The 15,599-nt window shown below is 46.2% G+C and overlaps 1 protein-coding gene across 1 annotated transcript in view; it reads left to right on the top strand.

Moving 5' to 3' along the window:
• spock1 (SPARC (osteonectin), cwcv and kazal like domains proteoglycan 1) overlaps positions 1–15,599 on the top strand; it is a 78,801-nt gene that overhangs the window by 47,708 nt on the left and 15,494 nt on the right. The window contains exons 4-6 of the mRNA XM_076033056.1: positions 3,805–3,861; positions 13,426–13,540; positions 15,376–15,508. Coding sequence (XP_075889171.1) covers positions 3,805–3,861; positions 13,426–13,540; positions 15,376–15,508 — 305 coding nt within the window. The remainder of the gene's footprint in view (positions 1–3,804; positions 3,862–13,425; positions 13,541–15,375; positions 15,509–15,599) is intronic.

Genomic DNA, 15,599 nt, shown 5'->3' with positions numbered 1-15,599 from the left:
GACTTCTCGACACTTTCATCGCCCTGTCTTGTTTCTCTGATTTGGACCTTTTTTGTAATCTTCGGGGAATTCTTTCTTTCTTTCTTTCTTTATTTATTTTTGATGTCTGTTGTTTTGTTGTCCCCGAGAAGGCTTTCGAGCCTGAGCGCTGACACGCTGGCGCAAGAGATGAAGAGGAGGAAGAGGAGGAGGCCGCTGGCACCAGCGCCAGGGTTCCCGCCGCTCTCGCACTCAAAAGTCTGATGATTTGGTTCGTCGTCCTTTTGCTCCGGCACGCCGGGCTTCCCCTCCGACCCCCCCGCCCCCCCTGCAGATTTGCGAGGATTGTGATTGCAATTCATTACCCAGAGAACACAGTCAAAGGGAGGATTACAAATGGCAGCACGCAGCTCCCCCACCCCCATTATCGCAGCCGGTCCAGAGGAGCGCGGGAGAGTCGAGCTGGCGGCGAGACAAGTCGGGGAGGACAAAGACGAGGAGGTGGGGGAGGGGGGGGGGCACCGTATGGAAACTTCACCGATTTGAATTTCCAGGTGTCTGCTGTCTGTTCGTCTAATTAGATTACACTGCTGGGAATGCAGTTGCCATGGGAGCCGTTTTTCCATTTACTTATTTATTTGTTTTCTGGCTGCCGAAGCCCCTTTTGTGACGCTCCGTGGTTTTGGCACCGACCACCGCAAAAAAAAAAACAAAGCCTTGAAAATCTGCAGCTCCCAAATTGCCAATCAGCCTGATTAGACGTGACATCGCGTTCTCCCTGCCGAGTCGCTCCCCGTCCTCCCCGTCAGCGCCGGCGTTTGTTACGTATCTCATCCGTGTTTTCGTTTTTTTTTCGTTTGTTTTTTTCCGTTTTTTTCCCCATGGCGCTCGCCGACGCCACAGACACGCCGCCTGTCTGCTCCCATTTCTCCTCGCCTCGACTTCGGGCTCCCTCCCAATGCCGGTTTTCCTCCGTTCCTAAATACCTTCTCGGTGTAAGCGGCTTTGATCCGCGGCTGGAGGAGACGACGGAAACTGCGGGGAGAGAGGACGAAAAAGCAAAAAAACAAACAAACAAAACGGAAACGCAGCAAAACACCACCTCGGGTTTGCGTGTTGTGACGGAGAAACAAACAGTTCACCTCCGTGGTGGAAGCGCGTGAGGAATTTTCTTTCCTTTCTCCTCTCTCCGGGCGTTCCTCTTTCAACATTGTTTACGGCTCCGATTTTTTTTTTTTTAATAGCTTGTTGGCCGCGTCATAAAAGGGAGTGGATATCCGGGACCCTCGGCGCCGCTCTTATCGCGGCCTCTTCAGAGGAGCTGAGCGCTCGCCGTGTCTGTCCAGTCCTCGAAAACAGTGTCGGCTATCAGCTGGGAATGCACGCGCCTGTGTGTTTGTATTGATTTCAGGCGCACGCAGTAAATTATCTAGTCCAACACATACAAACACACACACACACACACACACACACACACGCACACGAGGGCCAGTCGATGGTACCTGGCCGGCGCCGGGCTGCGGAGGAGTAGCGGCGGAGGTATTGTTACCGCGGCGAGCGCGTGAAGCCGAACCGCAGGAGCAAATCGCGGAGGAGGTGTTTTGTGTGCGAGGCGGGACGGATAAAAAGATGGAGGGAGCACCGGCGGCCGGGAGAAACGGCAATTAAGAGAGGCTGCGCACTGGCGGACGCGGAGGGCTGAAAGATTGCGACGGCCTCCGAGAGGCTGCGGCAGCCAAAAAGCAGCAAGCGGCTTCGAAGCTGTGAATCAATGGACTGCAGTGTTTGGACACTGCTGAACAGGCTGTTTCCAGCACAACAGGCCCAGTTTGTGTGTGTGTGTGTGTGTGTGTGTGTGTGTGCGTGCGTGTGTGTGTGCGTGTGCGCGCGTGCTCTGTCCTTTCTCCCCCTGCTGCAAATAAACCCTTGCCGATGTTTATCGTAAATCGGGGCGAGTAAAACTCAAACGGTGGCGATCCGAGTGCCACGCCGAGGCAACGGCGATGGCGGCGGATCCTGAGGGACACGGCCAGCAGAGGGGGGGGGGGGGGCAACACAGGGACGGAGCCGCGCAGGGCTGCCCCACGGAGAACACTTGAGAGGGAGAGATTGCTCTGCAGCGAGGGCAGCCCGCCGCTGTGTAGCTCATTTGATAATGAGCGGAGGAGAGTCGTGCCAAAGAGGACAGAGGGAAGAATGGAGGAATAATGAAGAAGGGGCTTATTGGGAAAGTTGAAATAACTTTCTTCCATAGAGACGTGCGCGCACACACACAAGCTCTCTCTCTCTCTCTCTCTCTCTCTCTCTCCCTCTCTCTCTCTCTCTCTCTCTCCCTCCCGCTCTCTGCTCTCATTCTCTCTGTTTCTCTCCCTAATCATCACAGTCAATGGTCAGCACTTGCTCCAAAGACTTGCCTGATAAGAAATGGAGGAATGCGAGCGTTAATCATCGTGTTAATGTCCTGTTTCTGCTGCCTGTTTGCAATAGTGTGCAATTCCTCAGTGTGTGTGTGTGTGTGTGTGTGTGTGTGTGTGTGTGTGTGTGTGTGTGTGTGTGTGTGTGTGTGTGTGTGTGTGTGTGTGTGTGTGCGCGCGAGAGAGATGGCCCTGAATCTGCTATGTCTAGTTGTTTTTTCTGTTTTGGTAATGATGCCGCAGTTATTATTTATTTTTGGATCATTGTGTGTCACTGCACAGCCGAGCGCAGCTTCAGGAGAGTCCAATTATTATTATGCCAAATCGGATCAGGAAGTTTGGCGGCCTGAGAATGACGACTGAATTTCAGAAGAATTGTATGTAAATCCTTTTTTTCTTTTTCTTTTTCCCGGTTGTTGTTGGATTTAGACGAGCCTGAAGATTTCACGTTTGTGTCTCTGCTTCGCCGCTTACAACTGAGCTGCACTCGAAGACAAACCGGTCAGGAGGTTCATTCTCCACCTGTCCACATTCTTTATCAATGATTCTGCATCTTTTAATTCAGTTTGCAAACTGACAAAAATAAGTCACACAAAAATGTAGACTCTTTTAATGTTTTATATGTTTTTTTCTTTTTTTTTCCTTCTAGACCAACAAGTGCCAAGCTCTATTTCATTTTATTTCTTTCAGGAGAGCAGTGATAGCCTGAATAGTAAAAAGCCCGCGTTAGCCTGCACTAATTTGTTTTTGGCTATTTATTCGCTAGTAGCAGTCGTAGCTTTGACAAGAATAACAGCTTTGTCGTGGATTACTATGAAATTTGCATAAATAAGGAAAACACAAACATTGTACTGCTTTAAAAGCAAACTTTTGCTAAAACTTGCTAAAAAAAAAAAAAAAAAAAGAAAAAAGAAATTGTGTTGAAACCAGTATCCCTCTGAGGGATACAGGGTTTCAACTCCTTATAGTCTAGTTGGGCAGGATAATGACTTGAATACATATAATTCCACTCATATAGACCACAATCAATGGATGTTTGTTTTTGTTTTTTTTTACACATTTTAATTTGATTAATTGTTGATTGCCTTCAGACTGATGCTTGCTCCAGTCCCACCCACAGTTGTGTTGTCATCATCATGGTTGCTGGGTGCAGCTGGTGGCTGGACATGTAAATTAATACTAGTATTTCTACTATTCATCTGACACATTAAAGGAACATTTCACACTCGTGTGACTCATGACAGTCTGGTAACATGTCTTTGATGACCCTGGTAATATGTCTTTGATGACCATGAAGTCATCATCACGATTGGCCCTAACATGCAACAGTACTGGATTTCAAAAATGTTGATACGTCAACCATTCCAATTATTTTGCGTGATTCCTAATGTGTTTTTCTGTCCTGTTTCAGAGCGGCAGGCCGAGCCGGGCAGAGCTGAACATCCAGCAGCTCCAGCGGGGCACGATGGTGAGTTTATTCATCATCGGCTCGCTGTGTTTCCAGTGAATGGGGCAAACGGGAAACAGAAAGTTCCCCCGCCGCCACATCCCTTCTGTCCCTTTGGTTCCAGATGATTTGGCTGTAACATTTTTTTCTGTTACGGGGGCTTTAACGTTGTCAGTGCTGATCATTTTGCCTCGCATCAGTGGGCTTTACAGTCAGATCATCGCAGATTACCAGGCTGAATGTGAAATAAATCCTTTGACAGCCAGTCATTGATGTTCAGCCGCGTGTTGGGAGCATTACCGAGCGCCGGGCTTGAATTGTTCTGCACCTCGTTCTCAACAGCGGGTCCAATAAAAACCGGGAGGTGTAATTTTGCTGTGTGCAGCGCAAAATCTATCTTTCGCCTGCATCAGGTTGTGCGCCTGTACGGGGGAGATATGTGAGAATGCGGCTTGTCATCTGCGGTGGAAACGGCGCCGCCGAGGCGCACGGCTCCTTCAAAGCCTGGACCCTTTGCTAGCGTTGCAGCTGTTCTTCCACGGTTAGCATCGGCCTCTTTTTTTTTTTTTTTTTTTCACAGTCGCGCGCACACCTGTCAGCGCTCCTGTCTTCGCTCGCAGCTTAGAGGAATTTAACAAGCCGACGTGGGCGCATGTGGGCCGAGAGCCTTTGTGGTTTTGTTTGAGATTAACTGAGGTAGCGTCAAATACCTTTGAGTCGCACCAGGAGTTAAAAAATTTTTGGATTTAGGTAGGTTTTTGTGAGGGTTTTTTTGTAATTCGAGGTTCTTTTTTGTGAAGTTTAGAGTGTGTTATCATGTTCCATTAAAAGGGCCCAAAGAGTTCCACTGTGATAATGACATAGTTAGCAAATGGAAAAAGTAACCAGTTAATAAACTGAATGGCATCAATATTTTCCACTGCAGTTTAGTTTGACTTCATATTAGCTGGAGGCGGGTAACACAGTCACGTTTTCTAATGAAAAGCATCAAAACCCACAAGTCAAAGAAATTAGTTGCAAAACTGCACATGCTTTTTTATTTTATTACTTTCTATTATTGTCCTCACCTGCCAATATACACTTCCACTTCAGTGGATTTCACAGATTATTATTTTTTTATTCTTATTTTTTTTTTGGTTCAGTGATGATGGTTCGCTTACTCCAAGTCTCAGCTGTCGCCGGCACCAGTGACAGCATCTCTTTCAGTCCTCATTCAGAAAGTGTTGCGGTCTCTGAAAAACTGCAATTCAGGCATTCAAAGTGAAAGATGAGTCTTTGATTGGAAATGCATTCGCTTGGCTGAAAAAGATGTGCGTATGTCAGGGCAATGAAGTGTGACAGGCAGAAATCTTTTCACCAGGAGAAATATAAGCGGCTTGCATGGCGTTGACTCCTCATGCACTATGTATAAAATACATACATATGTATAATATTCAGCTGCACATGGACATCATCTTTTGGTTGAAGCTTCTGATGAAATCTCATTAAATCCTCTTCACACACAACCAAATAGAACATTGAAAAAAAAAAAAACTTTAATTAGGGTAGCAGTGAAAAGACTTTCTCCATCATTCACCTCCACATGAATGTGGAGAAATCAAAAGTCGTGTGTTTGATCTCCCGCTCGCTGCGACTTCTCCAGAAATAAACTAAAGGTCAGGTCGACACCAAGCCGTCGTCACGCGCACCTGCAAGGTCGGATCGGGCTGGAAAACTGTCTTCTTGACATTTTCCAAGTCGGTCAGGGGGGAGGGGGAGCAAAGAAAGCAAAAAAAAAATCCTTCCTGCACAACTGCAACCTTTAACTTCATGTCATGTACCCGCCAAATAGGAAATAAATGGCTGACAGACAGCTCCAACCTAGTGGGATGTTTCCCGGATGCTTTGAATTTATGAGACACATCCATTTGGTAAAGAGCCCACAGGGAGCGTTTGTCCATTTGTTGGATTTAAATTGTTTACTGCCAAGGTGTGATGTGTGAGTCTCTATTCACTGAGCTGGCAACATGTTGTGAACCAACATGTTCCTTTAATGCAAAAATACTAACTGACAGAAAGACTACTGAAGCATGTCGCATCTCTTTAGCAACAGCTAGCTAGCTTGAAGACTGCCTGAGACTAACTGAAAAGCTTCCTTATTAAAAATTAAATAAATAAAATAAAAAAAAAGATCTGGTTACACTGGAAGACCCTCATTGCTGTTCCAACTTGCTGGATGAATGACTGTGAGGGTGAGTCCTGGGTGGTAATATGATCAAAGCCGTCAACTTTTGGGAGACCTTTCCCTTGAAGGATTCCCATGTATCGAAGACTTCACGTCATCGCAGAAAGAAGAAGTTCTAATCTCGCTGGCCTGCTTTTTAAAACGCTCTCCTCACAGCTTCAAAACAAACAAGCTCTTGGCACTCCTTTATTTCTCAAGTATTTGCATTTTTCATCTAAACAAAAACCCATTTTGGGGCTTATTTCCACACTTCCTTGCAGGTTGATGCTAAGGTTCCGGGGGCGGCGGTTAGAAAAGTTTTTTCGTAAAAATTAATTTTACACTGTTGACGATTAGCAACTTGTGCCTGAAACGAGCGACCCCCTTGTTTGAGCGCATTGTCCTCAAATGCATCTTCACTTCCTGCCTTTGAAGTCGTCTTCAAAGTCCATTCGATTATTTGCTTTCACGGCGTAACCTTTAAAAAAAAAAAAGTAAAAGAATTCTGCTGCCAGGAACAGGAACAGTCTTCAAAAAAAAACCAAAGAAAAAAATCCTCTATTTAGGACTTTCAACAATAAAGTGGGTGAGTCTGTGTGATATTTGGCGACAATGGTTTGTGTGATGAATATTCCGCCCGTATGCTAAAGTCAATAGCTCCTTTCTCCGCCTCTATTTGCCGGATATTTTCCCCGCCGCGGGCCTTCTGTGGTTTCTCTGACATTCACAGTGGCAGCCGGGTTATCTCCTCAGCTCCTCGGTTACATCCAACAATAATACGATTTTCCCCACGTTTTCAATAATTAATTTTCTGGCTGGTGAATCCGCTCCATCTCGCCTCCTTCCTCCCGGCGCCTCTCTCCGTCATCGTCCCTCGCTGTCGTCGCTCACTCCTCTGCGTCTCGCAGGCCAAACACTCCAGACCCCCCCCCCCCCCCCGAGCGGCCGTGTACACACTGAGAGATGGTGATCTTCTTCTCCTTCTCCTTCTTCTTCGTTTTAATCTCCCCGTGATCTGTTTGTCTGGTAGCACTCTCTCTCCGCCCCTTGTTTCTTGTGTTTTCTTGCCCTCGGGTGAAAGAGTTGGAACACCTGTCTAATTTGTTTATCAAAGCCTGAGAGTGATGCTCATTTTTCTAATAACACTGGGGCAAAGTCGTCCCGCAAGAACAGGCTGGTTCAGGCGCTTGTTTATTTAATTTCAAACTTGTTTGTTTATTTGCTGCCAGGGAAAAAAGAGAAGAAAAGTATCAGGTGGGAGCTGCTTGTGGAAGGCACTAAAAAAAAAAAACAACTCACAATCTCACACGGACTGAAAAGCAAATTGTTGACCTGCGGTCCGAGCGCGGCGGCATTTCATTTAGGGTCACTTTCACTCCTTGACAGGGTTTGTTTTGCAACGCCCGTCGCCCCTATTGGATTGTGACTACCTTTATTATCCAATCACTGCTCCCCGTTGGCCCACCTCCACCTCCCCTTATTAGAGGACACAGGACGAGAGTTTTATTGAATTTGTTCCTGCTCCAGCCAATGTGCCCCGTCTCTACGGCAACGCTCAAGGTACAAACAAACAACTGGGGAAGTGAAAGAGACGTAACAAACCTCAGCCTCAAGCGCAAAATACTTTAATCTGCAATACCGAACTGGTTGTGTTGTCTTTAACTGGCCGTGAGGTGTGATTGTATCAAGAGAACTTCTTGATGGGGGGGGTGGCTGCCCACTAAAAGTTTGGCTTATTCAACTTTCTGGTGGAATTTATGGAAAATCTGAAAAGGTCAAGCTAAGTATGATATCAGCAAAGTAAACAAAAGGATGCAGTGTTGGTGCATGAATTGTGGTGTGTCCTTTTTTAATGAATCAATCAAGCCTTACTAATACAGAACTTTTCACACAAAACAATGCAAAAGTAAAATCATACAACACAGTACAACATAGTAAACCCGTCCCTCCTACCTCCATATACACATATATACACACACAACTACACACACACTCACTACTGAGAGTAGGGAGACCTGTCAGGCATTGTCTTGATCTCCTGATGTCAAAATGTGACGAGCTTGGTAAGGACGACCATTTCCAATACAAACTGTCATTAAAGCAGAGCCTGTAATGGTGCTCAGTCATGCATCGAACAGCATGTTATGCAGTCAGCACTGAAACACTCAGACATTAGTGTTCAAAAATTTTCAAAATGGTCGAAATGATTCTTCCTGCATTTTAGTTTTTTTTTTGGCGAGTTGCGAACGTCTTCTTTTGCTCTTGAGATTTGGCCGACATAGAAGATAATGCGATAATAATCCAGCGACGCAGATGCACTAATGCCATTACCAGTAATTCGGTTATTGCGGAGTCGGTTTAATTGTTTTCCATTAAGGCATTAATCAAAACCATGCCCTTGTAAATGGCAGCCTGCGCCGCTGCGAAATCCCTCTGGGGTTTCCCGCTGAGACTTCCTCCTTAAAACCAAGGCTGCTACGAAGCGCTGATTGTTGTTTAGTTTTATTCAAAATGATTACTCCTTTTGGTGCTATCCAGCTGTTACCACTGCGGTGTTTCTCCTCGATGCTGCAGTGTCTCGGAGAGAACTAGTCTGGAAGGGCACAAAGCAAAGATAAGTAGCTTTTAGAGTTTGACAGACTTTTAAAACTGACAAACTGTTAAACAGCAACAATTTAAATTGAAAAAGCTTTAATCTGGCTGCAGATAGGTGGTGATAAAAATGAAAGAAGGTGAACGGTGAAGCTTTGCGAGTGCCTGCCGCCTAGTTTTATACGGCCACAAATTTTCATCCCCGTCCCCCACCTGTTGGTCCCCGCAGGCCCGGGGGCTCGGGGGGGGGTGACGAGGGTGATGCGGGAGGAAAGTCGATATATGAGTCTAATTTCTCTCTTGTACGGGAGAGCAGGCGCACGAGCCGCGCTGGAGAACACTGTAGCTGTGGTAACGGCGGGCTGGATTGGCGATCGGTTTACTGTAACTCTGCCAAACCCACGAATACAAAGCTGCAATTTGTGAAACAGAGGCGAGAGGAGCCGCTCAGGGAACGTGAGAAGATTATTAAATCCAAGGCTTTGATGAGACGAGAAGGCTTCAAAGACAAAAAGGCAAAAATAAAAACTCTTGTGCAGTGCTTAGCAAAATTCCCCTGCGAGCAAGGCATGAATGGCTTTTACATTGAGTAAACACGTGATATGGTGACCGTGAGAATCACTTTACTGTCGAACTGACGGTGTGGGGTGTTCTAAGATCCGCCGCAACTGTTGAATTGGGTTGGAAATATCTTTTTCTTTCCTGTACTTGCCGTGTCTGCCAAGTACGAGCCACTAAGCTGCCATGCAGTCAATCCCCTTTTGGCCCTTCAGATCTCTCACAGTGCTATGAAGGCAGTTTGGTCCAGATGGCGCCTAGATGGACGCTAGGTTTGCAGCAGCAGTTTACAAAACTACCAAGTAACAAAGCAGCGCAGCGGTCAAAAGGTACCACAGGGTCCTCCAGCTTTAACAAGTCCCTGGCGCCAGCTGATCGCAAAGGACCACTCACATTTTAAAGTGATTGCAATGAGGTTGCAACTATGGGTGGGCGATACTAGGGATTTTGGTACTGATCCGATACCATGTAAATATAGGGCTAGCATCACCAATCCCGATTCCAATACTTTTGACTTGAAACTTCACGATCATTGAATCCCTATGTGATGTGATTATGATCATGGGAAAGCACAAGACGAATATTTACAATAAACATACACCTAACAATGACGAAGCAACTCAAACTAGCTTCCATCACACGCAGATACCTGTGAATGATAAAGTCAGGTTGTAGGTCCTTCACTACCAGAAGCAGATGATTGGGTGACATTTTTTTAGCTAGCCAAAAGTCAAGCTCCTCTTTCTCTGCCAAATCAGCCCAGACGGCCGGCGCTGGTGTTGAAGCGGCTGGTCTTCACCTGAACACAGCCTCACCTCCCGGTTGGCGGCGACGCCGTTTGCTTCAACCTGGCAACCCTTCCTCCTCCAGCTGCTTCCTCAGCCGCTGTGCCAGGGAGATTATGGGCCATGAGCGATGATATCACAGAGCTGTCAGCGCTATAAATGGATGGAGAAAGGATTCTCTGGGGGGAAAACAACATTTCTCTCAAAGATGGATTTTCCTGCCTATCGACGCCACAATGGCAACCCAAAATACACCCTGAAGTGTTTTTTGTATGTGTGTGTGTGTGTGTGTGTGTGCGTGTGTGTGTGTACTGTGACGAAGCAAAAAGTTCTCCGGGACCCACGTTGATCTCAGTAAATCTTCCGTCAGATCTTGTGTACTGATTCCTCCCTCGGAGATTTGTCCCGATCTCGCACTCCCACGGTTTTGCCAAAAGGCTTTTTTTTTTAATCGGAAACAGAATTGCTTAATTTTTCAAGTTTTACACCCCAAAAATAGTATATCAGTAGTTTGTATTTTTTTCACCGTAAGCACCAAAACCTCATTTTCAAACCTGGAACTCTGGCAGTTCGATGGCGTCCTCGCCAAATCCTCCATCTGCCCGAGCAAAACCTGGTGCGGCAGCGGCGAAGGGCCATCAGTCAGACGGAGACTCGGCCAAGGACAACGACCCGCCGCGCTGGTCGTTACGTCTGCGAGCTGAACTCTCGCTCTGGCTGGCAGAGCGTCGTCCCCCAATCAGGCGTCAGACGTGACGCTCGCACACTCACCCCTTCTTTCCCCCTCCTCCCTCCTCCCTCTTCCTCCTCCTCCGCCCGCCTTATCAGCTCTCAGTTGCAAAGCGCTGCTTCTTTCACTGGTTTCTGCATTGAGCGGCGCCTGATTGAGGATCCCGAAACGTCACGAGGCCTAACATTGATTTTTTTTTTTTTTTTTTTTTGGCGACATCTTATCAGCAGACAACCTCGGGCATTTACATAAATCAGCCGACTCTTCAAGGTGAAAAAAAAAGAATGAAAGAAAAAAAAAAGTGGGATGGAGAGGGTGAAAAGAAGTTTTACTTGACACTTCGGGATGAATGGAAATGCAATAAGGCATGTCGAGTTCCATTACTCGGGCCCATTTACTTATTCACACACACGCCAACGTATAAGAATAAAGACATATTTAAGATTAGGGAGAAGGGAGGTGAATAAAGGAGGATGAGAGACTTATTGATGAGAGTGAGAGAGGTGGGGGCGGTGAGAGAGTGCTGCAGTACTCCTGCATTACAATTGATTAGCTGGTTTAGTCGCCAGTGCTGCTCACTCAAGCTTTAAATGGATGGATAAGACCCTCTCTTACCATACACTCCTCCTCCTCCCTGCTTTCTCTCCCCTTCCCCTCCTTCTCTTCTTTCATCCCTCTTTTTGTCGTCAGTGTCGCCTTGCCGCAGCTCCAAATGTTTTCACGTGCAAAACATTTTTGTCGTTCTGTGTGTGTGTGTGTGTGTGTGTGTGTGTGTGTGTGTGTGCTTCCCAATTTATGTGAGAGTGGAGGTCAAGCACTAATCCCAAGTTGTCCTCCAGTCCACTGTTAACCAAGCCTCTTTTCTCCCGTCCTTGCCTTCATCTCTCATTTCCTCGTGAAGATAAATTCACGATGCATCAAAGATGGATTTAGTACCGCCCCGGAAAAAAAAGAGCGCTCAGATGGCACATCACCACTTTGAATTCTGGGAGACTGAAAAGTTTGTATCGAGGCCGTGTAATGAGTTGCAGTACTTGAGAAAAAATGCGCGTTTTGTGAGTTTTTTTTGACCAAACAAACTTTGTTTATTGTTGAAAGCAGACCACCAAAATGTATTTATTCAGTCGGAAAATGTCCATAATAGGGCCTCTTTAAGTGTTCAAATTAATTTTGCAATGGAGATCAGATTACAGTGTTACCTGTGAACTGAACCGACCCCCCCGCTGTGGCGGTGGCGTGGGGAGAAAAATGCAAGAATAAAAAAAAAAGGGTGAAGTGAAGCACGGTGTGCGATGGGGTCAGGCAGCATTTGATGTTCGCAGCGGGCACCAGCTGCGGCTCAAACACAACCCATTAGGCCTCTAATGGAGACGAGGCCGCTCCGCCGTCCTGTGATGCTGCTCGCAGCCACGTGCCACTGGCTGCGGCGCAACATAACGACTGCCGTCTCCGCTGAGTCCCGTGTTAATTAACCCGTCGTGTCAAACTGCTTTATTTATTTATCAAATTGTATTTATGCTCTCCATGGTGACTGCGTGCCTGCGCTGCTCGAGGTTTAAAATAATGTACGCTTGACGTTCGTGTTAGGTTTCCTGCGAAGAAATTGTTGTTGCGGGTTTTTTTTAGACATTTTTCAATTATACGTGAAGACGACCTTGCTAGCTTGGCTCCTGGCCTAGCGACTAGCGCCAGACTTGTTGACGGTGTTTTTCGACTCGTCATAACATTACGTCTGCCCTTGACTACAACCCCTCCTGAACCCGTCCCTCCTGTTCCTGTCGCTCTCCGGTTTGCCGCACGTGTCGCCCTACGTCTCTGTGATTACCACCCCCGGTTCAAACTGCGGCGGACATGTTTGAAACGCTGCTAATCACCTCCGTCAGGCTCACAACTTTTATCTCGTCACTTTATTTTGGAGAAGCCAAATTACTGCAGTTTAATTGGACCCCCTGCGAAGACCCTAAACGGAAGTTCATATACCTGCTGCCCATTTTGCATATTTGTTTATCCCCCCCCTGGTGTCATTAGTCGTTGGACTGGCACTGTCGTAGCACCAATGTTGCAAAGAGGGCAAGAAAAAAACGCTCTTGTATTTCATCTGTAAAGCCACTATTTTTTTTTTTTTGCGTGTGTGTCACACTCGCCCACCTCTTGCATTTTTTTTCTTTTCTTTTCTTCTGCCTGTCAAATGAAAGTGTGTTTTGTGCTGTTAGCCTAGTGTGAAATGACACAATGCCCGGAGTCAATGAGCTGCTCTGATCTTTTGTCACCCTGGACATCAGCCAGCTGTGCCTCGCTGCCACAGCCGCCATGTCGGCGTCGGGGATTGATTCGGTAGAAGATGGGGTCGGCGCTTGGAGAGAACAGTCCTCATTAAGCAGCTCAACACTGTGGAAAACTCAACATTTACTTCATGCCGTTTACCATTCTTCCTACCGCGGACCTTTTTCCTCCAACTCATTATTTTTCTGCCCGCTTCAGTTAGTGCGATGCAAGAATCCGCCGGCTGGAAAAAAAACAGAAGAGCGTCTTGATGTTGCTTTCAATTCCGGCGCCGCGGTTGCGGTTGCGTGCGTGCGTGCGTGCGTGCGTGCGTGCGTGCGTGCGTGCGTGCGTGCGTGCGTGCGTGCGTGCGTGCTTCCCCGCCGCCGCACGTTTCAACTAAGCCTGCCTTTTGCCACTCGAAGATGAAGTTTGCACCTTGTCTCTCCCCGTAGGTCCGGACGCCACCAAAGATCCCTGTCTGAAAGTGCGCTGTCCCCCGCACAAGGTGTGCGTCAGCCACGACTACCAAACAGCCGTCTGCGTGAGTCACAAGCAGCCGACTCACAGGTGAGAAAGAGACCGCTCAGGTGACGTAGCCTTGAAAACACACAATACAATGAAAACCTCAAAGTGGAGGCACAATTCAACGCTGACCCCGGTCTGATAATATTTGTTTACAGGCTTCATATTGTGTTGATAATGAAAGGAGAATTGATTTGGAACGGCTGTCAAAGGAAAAAAAAACAAAATTGATGATGAGATTTTTTTTTTTTTGAGTTCACTTGCTGCTCGAAAGAATTTTCTTTTTCTAGATAAAGAATGAATTATTTGAGATGTAACGTTAATGTCTTGCCATCAAGGTAATAGAGAAATTAAACCAAAACAAACACACAGCTGAAGAGGCGTGTCCGCAGGTTGACTTTGTGCGTGTGTCCTCAGGGCGTAATAATCAAGTGTGTGTGACAGACAGGCAGATTTTTTTTAGCTAATTTCCAATTCACTTTAATTAAATTCTCGTCCCCGCTCTGGAGCCAATTTGTTGGTCTTGTTTTCTTTTCTTTTTTTTTCATTTTTGCATTGTTGCCAATTTTAACATTTTCAATTTTGCAGTTGAGGAAGCATTGATCTCCCCCCCTCGAGGGGACATGTGAATGTTGTGTGTCTGTCTTGGGTTTAATTGGATTTCCCCGCCGTGTTTCTTCCACAGCTTCTCGGTTTTTGACTCCTTCCTTTGTGTTTCAATAATTACACATCCTATTTGCTGCTTAATATGTCAAAGCGCTCACCTCAAACTTGCATTTCCTGAACGGCGTCACTCGCTGAGGCTTTGAACCATGATGTTCTTTTATTTGAAAAATAAATTGGCTGCAGCGATCGTCCCCTTTAGTGCCTTTTAGAGGACAAATCCCAACTTTTCCATGAGTCTGGTGTTTGCGGCAGTAGCAGAGAAAAAGTGATGAATAATGGTTTTACGTTTTCTCACTGTGCCTTTTCAAAAAACGACCTACACAACCTCTATTAGTCCTGTTGTGTCTTCTTCTTCTCCAATCTTGAGGATTTGAATTGAAATGGATGTTTTTCATATTATAATATTTCAGTCCATTATGACGAAATTAAAAACGACACATTCAGTCAGAGGAGCAGCCGTGTGGTTGGCTTCTTAACTATTTATGCCAACAAGCAGTTGAGCATTGCACCGACTAAAGTGGCCCTTGAGTGCATATGATGAGCAAAAGTTTAGAAATATTAAACTATATATTATCCATCATTTCAGTGGTTATGTTGTGTTTGCACACATGAGCACCTGTTCCAAGGCGGATCATGAACGTGTTTTTCCAAAATGTAATATATAAATGTTATACATTGGCTGCACAAATCAATTACCATTTTATTCCATATCATATTTCAGCTGTAATGGCACAATTATTCCGTGTAGATTCAGCCTGAAAGTTCCCTTCAGTGTAGCAGGATGTTCCCGGCGCATCATTTGTGGCTGTCGCATTAGTTTCTCATTTCCGACGAGTCCGGCTGCCTCTTAATTTCATCCCAGCCTGATGGTTCGGGAGGCAGCAGGATGTTTAGCGAAAGCACTTACGTAGAAAATTGCCGAGAGACTTTGTTCAAGAATAATTACAATCATTATGGAAAAAAGTCTTGATGGCCCAATTGCGTCTGTGCTCCGGCCAAACGCTCGGTGACTCTGCCTGTCGAGAAAATACTCCTGCCTGTGATGTTTGTGCAGCATTTTATATTTGGTTTTCATTTTCATTATTTTTCAAACAAATGCAGGGAATTTGTTTATTTGTTTTATAAGATGCCCAGAGCCAACTTTAACTTGATGATTTCAATGACTTGCTGTTTTTTTGCTCTTCTTCTTCTTCTTCTTGTTTTTTTTTTCTCAGTGTTAAAGCCAGAAAAGGCAGCGCAGGCCACAAGCGCAGACTTGAAGCAGGTGGTCATGGGAAATGCAGGCTGTGCCCTGTGCACCAGTCGAGCCCCGTGTGCGGATCTGACGGACACAGCTACTCTTCCAAGGCGAGAGTTGTCTTTGACCTCACACACACACTCCACGTGTTTCTCATCTTTCGCAACCTTTCTCAGTCTCTCCGTCTTTCACTTTGCTGTC

Source organism: Nelusetta ayraudi, unplaced genomic scaffold (assembly GCF_046127955.1).
Source record: "Nelusetta ayraudi isolate G7.1 ecotype Tasmania unplaced genomic scaffold, CSIRO-AGI_Nayr_v1 ptg000039l, whole genome shotgun sequence".
Classification (NCBI taxonomy): Eukaryota; Metazoa; Chordata; class Actinopteri; order Tetraodontiformes; family Monacanthidae; genus Nelusetta; species Nelusetta ayraudi.
This window is presented reverse-complemented; position numbering and strand designations above follow the sequence as displayed.